This window comes from Branchiostoma belcheri, unplaced genomic scaffold (genome assembly GCF_001625305.1).
Source record: "Branchiostoma belcheri isolate BF01 breed outbred unplaced genomic scaffold, Haploidv18h27 scaffold65, whole genome shotgun sequence".
Lineage (NCBI taxonomy): Eukaryota > Metazoa > Chordata > Leptocardii > Amphioxiformes > Branchiostomatidae > Branchiostoma > Branchiostoma belcheri.
Window position 1 is genome coordinate 240,587 of NW_017804298.1, and position 15,825 is coordinate 256,411.

General features: G+C 41.0%; 2 protein-coding genes across 2 annotated transcripts; one reads left to right on the top strand and one right to left on the bottom strand.

The window, feature by feature from the left end:
- The first annotated feature begins 164 nt into the window (after window positions 1-164).
- Window positions 165-7,417, top strand: LOC109483495 (lipoamide acyltransferase component of branched-chain alpha-keto acid dehydrogenase complex, mitochondrial-like). The gene is made up of 11 exons (XM_019786524.1): window positions 165-183; window positions 1,434-1,509; window positions 1,881-2,062; window positions 2,668-2,807; window positions 3,446-3,548; window positions 3,969-4,133; window positions 4,776-4,942; window positions 5,456-5,533; window positions 5,746-5,937; window positions 6,298-6,369; window positions 6,904-7,417. Exons 1-11 carry the CDS (start codon window positions 165-167, stop codon window positions 7,069-7,071), a joined length of 1,362 nt encoding a protein of 453 aa, XP_019642083.1. The 3' UTR covers window positions 7,072-7,417.
- Window positions 7,418-9,873: 2,456 nt separating this feature from the next.
- Window positions 9,874-14,582, bottom strand: LOC109483589 (teratocarcinoma-derived growth factor 1-like). The gene is made up of 6 exons (XM_019786623.1): window positions 14,402-14,582; window positions 14,227-14,276; window positions 12,174-12,290; window positions 11,553-11,643; window positions 11,048-11,181; window positions 9,874-10,624 (listed from the first exon to the last, which is right to left on the bottom strand). Exons 1-6 carry the CDS (start codon window positions 14,422-14,424, stop codon window positions 10,422-10,424), a joined length of 618 nt encoding a protein of 205 aa, XP_019642182.1. The 5' UTR covers window positions 14,425-14,582; the 3' UTR covers window positions 9,874-10,421.
- Window positions 14,583-15,825: the final 1,243 nt, after the last annotated feature.

Consider the following 15,825-nt stretch of genomic DNA (forward strand, 5'->3'; position numbering starts at 1 on the left):
GACACGTAGCTTTGAAACCTGACTAAATTATCCAAATTTGAGCGTAACTTATGTTCAGATTATGTGTATTCTGAGTGTCTGAGGCTTATAAAAACCTGAGTTTCTCGCTTGTCTGTTGTTTATTTGTTTTTCTGAGAGACACACCTCCAAAAATCGTCCCACGGATGTCACTCAGTGCCCTGGGTACGAGAGGGACACACCTCTGAAATGCCTTCCGATTGACCAATCAGAGAGGGTTATGGAGGGTCACGCGGGAAAGTAATGATGATGTGAACTTTTGACCTATATATTTCCAGTTCCTTTGGAGGTTTTGTTAGACTAGTATGCATACATATGACAAGTATCTAATACTAGTAGCAAGGATCAAAATTAGTACCCAGGAATTCAATCATGTAGTCTTCTTTACCAGTAGTTTTTGACCCAGGAGACAGTAAACAAATAAACAAATAAAATCTGATATTTGCTACAACTAGTAGTACAAGATATTATGGCAGCTTGGAAACCATAAATTACAATTTTTTGATAGATTTTTATTGACTTTGCATTATACTGAACCCTCTGTGGATCATGTTGGGGGGGGGAGGAAGCTGATGGTGTGTTATGCCAAATCAAGTGTGGTTGTACCAGTTAAACAACACCTGTACACAAATGAGACACACATATATCATGGCACACTTGACCTAAATGTACATGTAACACAGTGGGGTTCAAGCGCTGCTAACTGATCCATTTCAACGGGTCTGGACCTTTTTGGCGTAGTGGTTAGCACGCTGGTATCGTAACCTGGCTGCCTGGGTTCGATCCCAGGAGTCAGGGGTTTCTACATGTACTTGCTAGTGTTTGTTTCACAAATGCTACAAGAAACTAACTATAGATGTCATCAACAATGATTATCATTGATCCAGTTGTAGTTGAAGCTGACATACTGACATACTATTTGTAATGTTGTGTTTGCCGCATATGTTAGGTACCCAGGTTGTACCATTGTGCTTCAGCGAGTCCTGCAGTTACAGCCAAACTCTGTCAGGGGGAGCTTCTACACAGACAGACACATCTCAGGCATCTACGATCTTCAGCAGGTAATACAAACAATTGCTTTTTTTGTTTACATCATATACATGTAAGTAAGACAGATGCAAATTATTGGTAGGCAAATCAGCCAACAGTCACCCGCTTTTTGCCTACCACTTGCTGGTCATGATGTCATAGCGATCGCTTGTATACAGTACGTGCATACAGTATGTAGACATTCTGGGTTAAAGCAAGTTGTGATGTAATTGCAATGTTTTTTCAGCATAGTATTTCGATAAGCCAGTGAGCTATTTTAGCATGTTGTCATACAACACTAAAATCTGGATAATGGTACAACTGAAAAAGTGTATTCAAAGTTGGCGAAACTGAATTTTTATACTAATACGTTGTTGTTGTTTCAGCCTGCTGTGGAGAGATTGTACAGTTCAAGTTGTCAGATATTGGAGAGGGCATCGCTGAAGTCAGCGTTAAGGAATGGTAAGTGTGTGTGTGTGATCTGATATTCCCAATATACATGTACACAATGCAGAATTGTTGTACAATTTCAGTGCTTCTATTTTTGTGGAATTGTAAGAGTTGCAAAGCACTAAGCAGTGTGGATAATGGGGTGAAGTCTTTCATCTGTGACTGCCTAATTGTTTTTCCCTAGCCTGGGTACCTGGTTAGTTTATGTCCGCTCCCACAGACGCTACTAAGTTTGGTAGTGACTGTATGTGGGAACTAACCAGGACGGTACCCAGGCTAGTTTTTCCCTGTATCCTGTTGAAAATGCCCTTGGGACTTTTGAAAGCAATATCAAACTGATTTTATGATATCTCGACTAAAATAATGATAATCTCGACTCGCAGGTATGTCCAGGTAGGAGACAAGGTGTCCCAGTTTGACTCCATCTGTGAGGTTCAGAGTGACAAGGCCTCCGTTACCATCACAAGCAGATATGATGGGATTGTCCGCAAGCTTCACTACGATGTGGAGGACATAGCAGCTGTGGGTATGCCACTGGTGGACATAGAGACAGCTGGGGAAGGAGGTAAAGTTTTGTTTTTTTTTGTCTTGGCTAGGTCAAGGGACGTGGGAGGTAGGTAGGTTAGATAAGATTGTTTGTAAGATGGGAACTGGTGGATATAGAGACTGCAGGGGAAGGAGGTAAGCTAGTCTATGTACTGCAGTCATATATACTGGTACATGTAGTATCTGTATCTGTATAGCTGGTATAACCCCCCTTATATTAGGCGTAACACACCAGCTTCTGTACCTGTATAGTCGGTATAACCACCCTTCGGCGTAACACACCAGTTTCTGTATCAGTATAGCCGGTATAACCGCCCTTCAGCATAACACACCAGTTTCTGACATCTTTAAAGCCGGTTTAACTGCCTTTCGGCATAATATACTAGTTATTTGCATATATGAAGAATGTATGAAGTATACATGCAAAAGAAATAATGGCTGTGGTTTTTGAACAGCTTTCAGCATGATCACACATTTCCTAAATTCTGAGTGACGCAAGTGAAACTAGTCTGGTGCAGGTAATTTTCAATGTTACCTGCTTCAGTGCAGGTACTAGTATGCAGAAAAAAGTATTTCAAGCCCTGTATGAGGTGCTGACATTGACCTTTGCTCCTTGACCCACAGAGGACAGCGCACAGTCGGAGGTCACCAGTGACACGTCCTCATCAGACGAGGACTCGGGACACAAACACATGCATCAGCAGGTCAAAGGTCAGAAGGTCATGGCCACGCCAGCTGTCCGCAGACTCGCCATGGAGAACAAGGTTTGTTTGTTTGTTTGTTTGTTTATTCTTTATCACTGAAGTTCTTTGGTTACAAGGACAGAAAGAAATTTTTAAAATACAACACAGGACTTGGATGGGAGCTTGAATCTTACTATATTCACTCCCTGTGTCATCCATTTAGATACAGGCTTTCCCCTCAGACTCTGTTTTAACACCTACTTCAGGGCTTGAATCCTTTTTGTTTGTTTTCCACCAGTGAAGGTCTTTAGTTACAGGAACAGAATGTATGTTTTAAAGTACAACATGAAAACAGACGTTGGAGGAAAACTTGGACTTAACTATTCTCTACTCTTTTTGATAAGTACAATAAACAGTGGACCATGTCTTAATGTCCAGTCCTAAGGACTGCAAACCTTTCTAGTAGCATGCATGTGCACATCGAGTGGGCGAAAACAACCAGGACTTGAACTCCCAACTTCTTGGTCCAAAAGAAGGGTTGCTAACCACCGAACTATGTATGCTGCATAACCCCTCTGTTTTGGTGTCAAAATTTTTTTTCAATCCAACAACTGAAAAAGTAAATCTTGTTAAAGGTACAGATAAAAAATATAATGCACAATACTCAGTGACATTAGTTTTTAACCCAGAGATAATAAATTTGTGTATGTTTTCTGCAGATTGACTTGTCAGACGTCCTAGGAACAGGCAAGGATGGGAGAATACTGAAGGAGGATGTCCTGAACTTCCTGGCAGGAACCCAGCCGCCGAAAATTGATCCAGGTTTGCCTCTTTCTGTTTTATCTCTGTGTTTTAATCTCTACCCGTAAGATTTTGGTTCCAATTGTGTTTGTTAGCCAAAAAGCAATGCTCAAACTTAGATCTACTGTACATGTGTATAGTTTTCGTATAATTGTAAAATGCTATCTTCAAAACAAAATGAAACAAGCCTTTTGAAGTAAGATTTCTTCTGTAATGTACTCCTAATGTTTCTAGTACATATGTTTGACGTACGTATGACACTAAACTATCACTCAATCAGTGACATCACTCAATGTCTTTTGATTGTCATATGTGAAAAGGTACACACACACATGCATGCACTGTCACTCACATGTCCCATTGAAAATGCTTTCCTCAAAAGAATAACAAGCTTTCTGAAGTTTCATCTGTAATTTACTCATGATATTTTCTATGTTTCAGATGTGAAACCATCCCTCACCCCAGCTGCACCCTTCTACCCCACCCCTGAAATCGTACCACCCCCACCCTCTACCCCTACCCCTACCCCCACCCCTGCACCCAAACCCCTGCCAGTGGCTGCCGTGCCGACTGCAGTTGGAGAGGACAAAGTCGAACCAATCAAAGGTAAGTACCATAAATCAGATACAGAGACCGCATCTCAAATTATAGAAGTAAGGAACAGTCAAACAAAGCATAGGTCCATACAGAGACCTCCTAGCAACAGAAAGAAAAAGAGACTTATTTTGTGAATAATGTCATAAGAACGTAACAGTAATTACCTATTTGTTTATTTGTGTTACCCTTGCAACAATTGATCAATCAATCATCTAGTGGGTGAGTGGATGTTGTTCGTAACATCGTAACAAAGTATAGGTACAAAATGTTCCTGAAAAGTGAAAGGTGGAAGCTGTGAAGCGTTGATCATAAGGTCTGCATATCACTGCTGAATTTTTTAACAAACCTTTCGCCAAGAAAATAAAAAAAATTGAAATTATACTGTTCTACCGCCACTATTTACTGTTGAAATGAAAGTAAAAGTGTTCCAATTGTTAATGAATGAAAGTGAGAGTCTTTCCATGTTTAGTTAATAAAAGTGAGAGTGTTTCTAGGCTTCAGGAAGGCCATGGTGAAGTCGATGACCCTGTCCCAGTCCATCCCACACTTCGGCTACTGTGATGAAGTAGACATGACGGCTCTAGTTTATAATTGATTAATGAAAGTAAAAGTGTTTCCAGTGCTAGTTAATGAAAGTGAGAGTATTTCTAGGCTTCAGGAAGGCCATGGTGAAGTCCATGACCCTGTCCCAGTCCATCCCACACTTCGGCTACTGTGACGAGGTAGACATGACAGCGCTGGTAGAGTTACGGGCAGAACTGAAGGGAGCAGCAGAGCAGTATGGAGTCAGGCTATCCTTTATGCCTTTCTTTATCAAGGTGAGACTTTAGAAATGTTTTGTTTTTGCTCAGTTTCGTCTTCTTCCGTTCCAAACATACAGGATCAATTACCTGGATCAGATGGCGGCCACCATGGTAACTGGTCCTGTAGCAGACACCCTGTGGTCTTGGATTACATTGTGTTGCAAGTGTTACCATCTATGTGAATGTCAAATGTGTTTTAGTAAGGAGGAGTAGCTTGTTAGGCTACACTATGTGAAGGAAAACATACTTTCTAGTTTCTACTACTTATACTCTTAAATAATTTTCAGTACCAGCTTTTCAAATTCCATGTATTTTTACTTGATGTTATACTGAAAATGCTTGTCCTAAATTGGTCTCAAATGTGTTGTCTTTGTCGCAGACTTCACATACACTTTTCCCCTTGTAATAAGGATTTTCTTGCCTATACTTCAGTTCAGAACTACATGGGAGAAGCTCCTATGTAAATAGATGTAGTTTACTGTTATTAGCTTTTTCGTCAACATTTGCATGTTTTTTTCTGCCATTCAGGCTGCTTCCATGGCACTTCTACAGTATCCAGTCTTGAACGCAACTGTTGACGACAAGTGTGAAAATATGACATTGAAGGTACATTGTCATGTAGATTATGTAAATTAGAATGCAAATTAGCCAGTATACAAATTAGATTTTTGTCAGTTTACAAATTAGGTTTTCAGAATAACCTGGATTTTGATTTTTCAATATTGAATATACTTCTTGATTCTCCTACCAACCTAATTTATAACTTTTTGCTATGTAATTGTGCATACTATTAAAAGAAATGTACATTTATTTTGCAGGCATCTCACAATATTGGCCTGGCCATGGACACAGCCAATGGTCTGGTGGTGCCCAACGTGAAGAATGTCCAGTGCCTGTCTGTACTGGAGGTGGCTGCAGAATTAAACAGGCTCCAAAGTCTGGGGCTGCAGGGCAAGCTTGGATCCGGGGACCTTACAGGAGGGACTTTCACACTTTCTAATATAGGAGCGGTGAGTTTCATGGTTTCTCTAGTATTTTTATGTTTACCTTTGCAGAAGGAGAACATCTTGTTTTTGCTCTGTTTCTTCTTCTCCTTCTCCAAACACAAAGGGTCAATGACCTGGACCATACGTCTCTCACCATGGTAACTGGTACTGCAGCAGACACCTTGTGGTATTCGGTTACATAATGTAGCAGAACAGAGTTGGCCGGGCCGGTCACATAAAAGTGTATGAATGTGATTGAGTAAGAATAAACAGCAGTAGTTTGTTAGGCTAGACCATGTGAAGATAAACATTATGCATTTGCTTGAAAATGTTATCTTTATACTTTTTTTATTCAAATGGTATATCATGTTTTGTGTGTTTCAGATTGGAGGTACCTATGCCAAACCTGTCATTATGCCTCCTGAGGTGGCGATAGGAGCACTGGGCAAGGTGCAGGTAAGCACAACTCAACTACAACATGTCTTACTGTTATACTTAAAGTCACAACCTAACATATGGTCATCTAGTTGCAGTTAAATATTGTCTGAACATGTTTAGGATGAAACATAAAGGTGGCTAATATATATAATATTATTGCTTAGAGATTTGGTGCTGTCTGCATGAATTTCTGAGACATGGCTTGGCTGGCCCTTTAGATGTTAATATCACTCATTTGGTACCTCAATGACAACAAATTTTATCATCATGAAAGTTCATCTGTGTTGGTAGTTACATGTTTGAAGTTAAAACTTAAGGTCCAACAGAAAGAAGTTCTCTCACCTAGAGCTTTCAACCAGTCACTCTGGTCTTCCTCAGTAGACTGACCCAGTGTTGATGTCACACAAAGAAGCCATGTGACAAGCCTCACTGGGTCAGTCTACTGAGGAAGACCAGAGTGACTGGTTGAAAGCTCTAGGTGAGAGAACTTCTTTGTGTTGGATCTAAACTTTAAACAGACAACAAATGTTTTTTTGCCTTCTGATTCTTCAGGTGTTGCCCAGATTTGGCGCTACTGGTGAAGTCTACGCTGCTCACATCCTAGCTGCAAGTTGGTCGGCCGACCACCGCGTAATCGACGGAGCCACGATGGCACGATTTTCCAACCTCTGGAAATCCTACCTAGAAAATCCTGCCTCAATGCTGCTGCACCTCAAGTAGAAATAGATAGGGGGCGCTGTGAATCCACTGAGAGTTTGATGGCAGTAAGATGAGAGGTTTCTCCAAGTCGAACTGAAAGTCCTTCCTAGAAAATTCAGCCTCCATTTTGCTGCACCTCAAGTAAGAATACATAGGAGATGCTGTGAATCCACTGAGAGTTTGATGGCAGTAAGATGACAGGTCCAAGTCGAACTGAAAGTCCTTCCTAGAAAATTCAGTCTCCATTTTGCTGCACCTCAAGTAGGAATCCATAGGGGACACTGTGAATCCACTGAGATTTTGATGGCAGTAAGATGACACATTTCTCCAAGTCAAACCACTGAAAATTGAGACATCTTCAGACCAAAAAAAAAAACATTTTGCTGCACTACAAGTAGGGATAGGCAGGGGACACTGTGAATCCATTGAGAGATTGATACTCCTAAGAAGATGGTGGGTGACACTTTTCATCCCTACAAGTTCAGTTGTGCATCATTCTGTTGAGTTTCTGTTTCCATGCTCTATCATTTGTTAGTCTCCACCAGACTCCTTTGCAGGCTGAATAAATAGTAGAAATTGGAAAATGGACCTTCTCTGGGCTGCCAATTCCTCTGGCCAATGATATCCCCTTTTTAGACTGATTTCTACTATTTATTCAGCCTGCAAAGGAGTCTGGTGGAGACTAAGTACATGTAAGGGTCTGGGAAAGTACATAGAAAGTACCCAGTACTTCCAAAATCTTCCAAAAGGGAGGTTAGGCACACAATATTAAAAGTACATGAACCATAAGGTTTCTGTTACATCATGTTCATCACTTAAGAGAAGGAAGAAGACCAAATGTTGACTTCTCAGTTATCATAGTTTCCATCATGCCACTAATATTCTAATTATTCTTGTTGGATATCCGTGGTTTTATGTATTATTGGCCTTTCCTTGTATCTTGTCGTTTTATTTGTTTTGTCCTGAAATATTATTATGTTTGACTAAGACATGTATCAAGTGGGATGAACTAATAATCATGGATGAAATTTAGAAACATTTTTTCATCAATGTGGGTGTAACTGAGTAGACTGTCAGACTGCCATTTCATGCTTAAAGCCTCAATTGTGTTCAACTTCTGAAATGCTTTGTGTTGTTATAGATTCTAGAAAGCTGTCAAAGGCCAGCTTTTATGTAAACTCAATTATGTAGTCCCAACCTACAACTACATTTGAAATGTCGGTAAAAGGGGCAACCAACACATCTGTAGTACTATTGTGGTAAAACATTGAAATGTCACATACCCCCTTAAGCCTCGGTCACAACCCGCCATGCATGCTTTTTGTCCGTACGTGGGGAAGGAGTGGCATCGACGCACGTCATTTGCACGGTCTGACGACTGTGGTCTGCACGCCACGTCTGGTTGTGAGCTGTTGCGTGCATCGTTGAGCGGTTGCGTGCATCGTTCGTTGTGCAAGTGGTGAGTTGTACGTGCTTACAACGTACAATCTCTGTGCGATTGCAACATTACCGTAAGGAGGCCATACTCACACATGCTGCTTACATACGGTACGTACGGGGCACGCGCGTCGTTCGTACTCGCATGCACGGGTGGTGAATCCGTAGACCGGACGCAGAAAAAGTTTTACATGCACTTAAAGTTCTACGGCGTGTCTGCGTGCTCCCAAATCCGTAGGATTCCGTACGGAGGTGATACTCACCACTTACGGATCGCCCACGTTTGCGCATGTTTTTGCAGGTAGACAGCACGCAGATGCACTTATGGTGGGTTGTGACCGACGCTTTACATGCGTGACGTAGTCAGGCTTATGCACTCACCAAATCCTTTTGCAATCCAGTTGTAAAAATTAGTCCATTTCCTTCCATTTCATTTCTAGTCCGTTTATTAATGGTAAAGGCTCACAACTATCTTTCACCCTCCCTACTTGTGTGTACATTGTCAACATCACAGTATTGACGAGGTAGCTACAAAAAGTCACAACAGTTTACACTCTGATACACGTTAGAATGAATGTGAAATGTTCAGTGTGGGGTATTTTTCCAAGGTGAGGTGTAGCAGTCTTCCAGACTGTGGTGATGATAACTTAAAGAATTTAAACTCAAGGAGTCAGTATTAATGGAAATAAAGTATTGTACAAATGTAAAGTACCTGTAAAGCACCTTTTTGAGTTTGTCATTTTGAACAATTTTTCAGTCTGGAGAAATCTTGCTTGCTTTGTATGCCATAGTCTCCAAGCATACATACATGCAGTATACATGCATGTATTTGGATGAATATTTCAATGGCTACTACATGTATTTTCCACCAACACATAGAAGGGGGCCTGCATGCCCTTTTTCGTAAGGTGTAATCAGGCCTTTTTAATCTTCGTAATCCGTAGGCAGCCTCCCCGAAACTCAATGTAATTCGTAATAGTACATTGGGCGCAAAGCGTGAAGTCCTAATCAGCTCTGAGAATTTAACGAAATTCGAATACAGGGCCGAAAATTTTGTGTAATTCCTAATCACTACCCCCCCCCCCCCCAATGCAGGAGTCTGGTAGAAAATAGGCAAGACCAACAGCGCTGCATTCATTATTTTGTAAGCACTGAGAATGCAGCTTGCTTCCTCGTCATGGACATACGACAAGCCACCTATTCTTGTAACTCAGAACGTTGTGTACCTTTGGCATTATACGAGGCAGGTGGTGCAGTCTGATTTAATTGGAACTGTCTGGAGTTAGTCTGTTTCCAACCCTGCACATCAGTGTCTCTGTCAGCTTTGATATTAGATTCGCCCAGAAAAATTTAATGGTGAAAACATCATTGAAAACAGGTTTTGGTTGTCAGGCTTTATTAGTCTTGTTTAAACTCAAAATTAACAAAAGGCAGTATCTTTAAAACTCTGCAATATGTACATGAACAAATGATATTAGGTAAACTAAATGCTAACGTAACAGTAAAACTTATAACTTAAATCTTATTGCCATGCTCTTCATTTTAAAGCTAGTCCTTATAGCAGAAGCATTTGGCATATCTTTTTTTGCATCTTTGTTTTTTTCCTCAAATTCCAGCCAGCTAGAAAGTAAATCGTTAAAACTTAACTTAAGAAACTGAAAGAACTTAAAATTCTTCCCCTCATGTTTTGCTTCCCTGAACACTAAACATTCGGGGATAACTTAACGAACAGAATGAAACTGTTAAACATAAAACACATAAAACTTTGGCATCAGATTTGTACAGGCTTAGGCAGCAGAGAGAAGGTTGATAAATATAAACTTCCCAATATTCCTCTACATCATTTCATAAACAGCAACTTTGAGCTGCTGTCAATCATCATTCACCACGCATGTCCAGAGGTCATCACCATGGTGACGGTTGCTAGGATACTGTCAATCAATTTTCATCATGTGTCCAGAGGTCATCACCACGGCGATAGTTGCTAGGAGACTGACCAGAAGGGTGACCTTCAGCTCCTGGTGTTGACCTTGGGCAGTGGAGCTGCTGTTCCGTGATTGGTCGAACAAGTCGAGGACGGACAGGGTGTTGAGGCTGTCCGCCCTGTTCACCACATTCGCCACATCTCTCTCGGATCCTGGGTTAGAACGGGAATATTAAAAAAATTTTCTGAAAATAGTGGCAAGATGGTCTTGTCCTTAGGGTTGTTCAAATCCAAAAAAATGGTGTCCACTAGTATTTTATTTTGTTCAGGTACAGGTATACCAGTCAGACGTGTACAATGTACCTAAATCAGCCCTAATCACTAGTAACAACAGATCACCACCCACAGTAGTCGGGCCTCATAGCTATATACTTGTCTGTTTGTACTTGTATGCTTGCTAGTAGAGGCTTTCTGAATAAAGCACACAAAGCACCTATATTTGACAAGCAAACAAACAAACAATAGAGGGCAACTTCTAAAGGTGTTTATACACCAAGGCCTGTTTTGTCCTCCCTTTCATTTGTGCTTCTTGTGGTGAATTCAAGTAAATAAATAAATAAATAGAGAACTACTCACCGCAGTCGGGCCTGACGTGTTCGATGCACAGGAAGGTTCCGTTGCCACAGCGACAGAGGCTGCAGCCCTGGAACGTCCAATCGTTGTGCGGCACGTCTCCGCAGGCCAGGGTCACTGCGCGGCGCTCACAGTACCTTCACGGGCAGACAGTACAATTACCTTTGGCCATGCTGTGTACCTAAACCCACATTTAGGTTCAGGTCCAGATTCATGTCCAGAGGTTTAGGTTCGAATTCAGTTCCTGACTCATAAGTCTGGACCTTAACCCATGGCATATACAAAATTGCATGTTGGCAACCTTGCAATGTTGTCTGGGCAAAACTGTGGAGGCATAACATGGAGGCCGACACTTGACAATGCCCGGTGGCAATGTATTCCTAATTTTGCACAAGGGTCTGCTTCCCAAATATAGAAAAAAACGTGGGGGTTGACCAGCTTAAACTCTTACAACAGCTGACAACAGTAAATAAACCCTACATTTGACCTTATTTTCTGCCCGTCTTACCTTCCCGTGAAGTTCCCTGGACACATGCAGAAACTTCCCAAGATGCAAGTGCCACCATTCTCGCAGCATTCCGTGCTGTGATTGGTCGATTCTGAGAACAACCAATTAAGAGAAGTTTTTAATATGATGGCTCTCATCATGGTAATCATTGGCCAGAGGAGTGTCCATTAGCGACTGGATACTGTCTGGCTAATGAATACTGTGTTGCCAATTTGATACTGTCTTTCATGGCCACTAAAAGGTCTGCTTTGAGATTATCTTCATGGCATGCAGTGTACAGCCACATCTGTATCAGTACCTGCATATTCAACCTGGTTTGCAAGTGTCCTTGTTTATGTTTATTTGATATTTGCGAGTACAATGTATACTACACTCCTCTTGCTGGAGTCAAAAAAGTTACACATTACATTGTATAAAACCTATAACACATAACATAACCTACACTAACATAAATGTTAACTACCTGACTCCTCTGGCATATCATTCAGTCTATTAAGTATTTGGCAACTTTCTAGTATTAGTATTAGAGTCTGGTAGAGACTAAAAACTTACTGCAATTCTTGGCTAGTGCATGGTGCACTTTTCCCAAACATACATCAGGTTTTAGAGACCCAGACTTACTTGGTTCCTGCAGTGTCACTTGTCTGGGAGTCCTGATGAGGCTTCTCAGCTGGTTGAAGACACTTCTGGGATGGAAATCATCTGACTGTTTCCTCACATTCCCCTGGGCAGCCTCATCTTGTGTGGAAATAAAGTTAAAAAGTAAAGTTAACAGCATAATGCAGGATTCCATAGAGTCTGAATGCTTGTAGTTACAATAAAGAAAATATACATGTTTACAATCAGCACACAAAAAAATGCTGTTAACTTCAGATACATTCTGATTCTGTATTCTTTGAGGACAAAATAAGGATGACAGTAACAAAACAGATGTTGGGAGGGAAAATGTAATGCCTCCTGCTTTTCTGTGATGAACATCCTGATAAGGAAATATTATTACCACCTCACATCTGCTTGAATATGAGTAACATTAAATATGGTACACAGCAACTGGACCAGATAAACAAACATCACAATGTTGACCTCCACCAGGCCTTCCTTTAATTAGGGGTTATGGGTAGTAATCTTCAACAAAAACTGGTAGCCTAAACATTTGGCCCGCAAGGCCAGGAGAGTGGGCCTACATTTTCACACTAATAGCAGTGCGGGAAATAAACCCTATGGTATCCAAACTCTCATGACAAGTTTAATGTTATCCTCCCCACTTCGCCAGATATGTAATTATATTTCAGCCAGCGTAGTTTAACAGCCTGGTGGAGACTAGCTAGCTGCCTCCCGAAGCCTGGTAGAGGCTAGAGACTGGCGGTTGAACCGGATCCATTCATTAATTATATAGTTGAAGAGTTTGTCTTTCTTCTAACAGTGTGTACTTTACTGTGTGACTCGGCTTATAGCCCTTTTATCAAGTCCTTGAGATCATGATTAGAAAAGCGAGGAAAGAGACGCGCATGTACACGGTGTACTAGTATTTCTTTTGTATGAAGTTACTTCTTGATTGTGCCTTTCTATCAGCATAATCTAGAGGCCTCTAGAATGCCTAAAGTGGTAAACTTCATCTTAGAGTAAAAGAAAACGCCCGTTTTATTTCTAGACAAAGTCTTTGATTTAAGAAGTCATTAAATTACTAGTTTAGTATTTATGCGTCAATTTTAAGTTGATGTAAATGATCAACACGTGCAACTGTACACCGAATGCGGAAGTTTTGTTTCGCAAATTAATTTGACTTTTTTGACGTCTTTGTTCAGTCTTTTCCAGCCTATTTGTGAACCAAATGGCTCATAATCGGTTTCCATTCAGACACAAATCCCTTTGTTATTCCCGGCAATAAACACTAATCCACTCCAACTAGCGCCGCAGAGTCGCCTGGTACGGATAGGAACTACATGTACTGGTAGTCTCCACCAGACTACTTTTATGTGCTCTTATAAAAACACTTCCAGCTTCACTCAAGCACAAGGCATCAAGAGTTAAATACCTAGAGAGCCTTTTTGACTCTGAACTGAACCACGCGAAAACGAGCACCAAGTGACCACGTCTAGCGATAAATTAGACGTTAAACAAGGACAACAACAACAACAACTCCTTTTGAAGACTGAATAAATCGTAGAAATCGGTCTAAAAAGGGTATAAAATTGACCAGAGAACGTAACCGGTCATCGAGGATCAAATCGGCCTTCTCTGGCCAATTAATACCCTTTTTAGGCCGATTTCTACGATTTATTCAGCCTGCAAAAGGAGTCTGGTGGAGACTAGGAAGGAACACGCACAGACAAAACAAATTAGCCAATACACACTCCCAAACCACTTCAAGTAATCCCAAAGTCGCCAAAAGAAGAAAGAAAAAACAACCTAAGATCCATTCTGCAAGCAATGGAGGAGAAAATCTTCCGAGCACGTGAACAACAATAAATATTTAAAGTCTCAGCGAGAGGTCTCTTCAAATTGAGGATTTTTTTTGCATTTGTTTACTCGCTGATTTCCATTTAAATTCCTGTACATCCTTGCGATGTAAACAGCTGGGCATGCATGAAAAAAACATGACAAAAGCTGCCACAAAAACTGCCACGAAAGTTTACGCTTATCGTAAAACAAGAAAAGGATTTAATAATTTTACCTTCGACCTTCTGACTGGCAGGCGCAGCTTCTGCGTTCACAAGTAACAGGCTACGAAAAAGAAGAACAGAAATTAATTATCATGTCAAAACAACCGAGCTAGAGAAAAAACTTTACACATATCAGCCTGAGATAAGATTGAGAAAAGAGTAAGGATTCAAGACAAGGAAGCGTACCTTAGTATCATCAGCGTCTTCATAGCGCCTTATTTGTATTCACATTTTAAAGGCCACGCAAACGTTTTGCTGAGGAGTTGTGTCGCGTTCTGAACGGAGCTGAGCAACCGCACACTTTGCAAGATCAGAGGGATTTTCCGCCCTACGTAAACCTGTCTCGTCGAGAGAGACCACGTGACGAGATTACCTGGGCTAACCTGATTGGTCAGAAAAAATTGACGTAGTACTGACGTCAGAGACACGCCCAGAATTGGGCCAAGCAAATTGTATGTTGTGGATATCGTTTTCTTTACATCTGAAATGTAGTGATATGGCGCAAAAAGTAACTCTTTTAGCTGCCATGGCCTTGGAAATTACATTATGGTAACGATCATGACAATACGATTATCTGCAAGCAGCCGTTTTTTGTACGCTTTTTTTAGCCTCTACCGGGCTTCATAAGCGACTAGAAAGAGTAGAAATTGGCTAACCTCTACCAGGCTTCGGGAGGTGGCTGGAAAGAGTAGAAATCGGCCAAATAGAGAGCCATGCCAGGCGATTTGGTCTGCTGGAGAGAACAGCTTGTCGCCCTCTGAAGCCTGGTAGAGGCTAGAAATTGGCCAAATAGACTGTAAATGTAAGCACGCTAAGATTTCGGGGAAGTGTAGGGCCTCCATCTTGTCTTTTGACCACTTTTAACAACAGAACTTTCTCCAGTTCTCAGTTCATCTGATTTGAAACATTAATCAAGACTCAAAAATTTGCATTCAACTATTTTTTATTATACATACTTTTTGCATCTGCTAAACTTTGTTTACTTGGTTACTGCTTACAGCATTGCCCTATGCATTGATCTTTAATATACATCAAGTAGTATTAATAAACAAGGTTGATGGAGTCGGCCCGAAAATTTGGGGTAAGTCCCAATTCTTTGTAGTGTTTGACAGTAAAAGTTTAGTCTTTATTTCATAATGACTTGTACCAAAACTGAAATGAAAATGAACTCACCAGATATTTGTTTGGAGCAGAAGAGAATAAACTGAGAATATTTGTTGAAAATATGGTTAACTGGAAAAACCTAATGAAAGCAAAGTCTGAGGACCTGGTCGATGCCTCGGTGGACTCAGTATTATGTAGTAAATATAGCCATATTATTCTAGTTTTTTCCTAGCCCTCTCATTTTATGATGTCCACTTGCTATCTTGAACTCACCAGATAGATGTCGTGTTCAGATTCGTACTCCTCGAACAGTTGCACGATGTTCTCGTGCTGGCAGTGCTTCATGATCGCGATCTCGTTTTCCACCATGTCTTCCTTCCCCCGCAGCTTGGACTTGTCGATGATCTTCAGCGCGTACTCCGAGTCCGTGTTCTTCAGTTTCGACTCCTTCACAACCGCGAAGTTCCCGTCTCCAATCGTTTTGCCGATATCGTAACGAGCTTTCA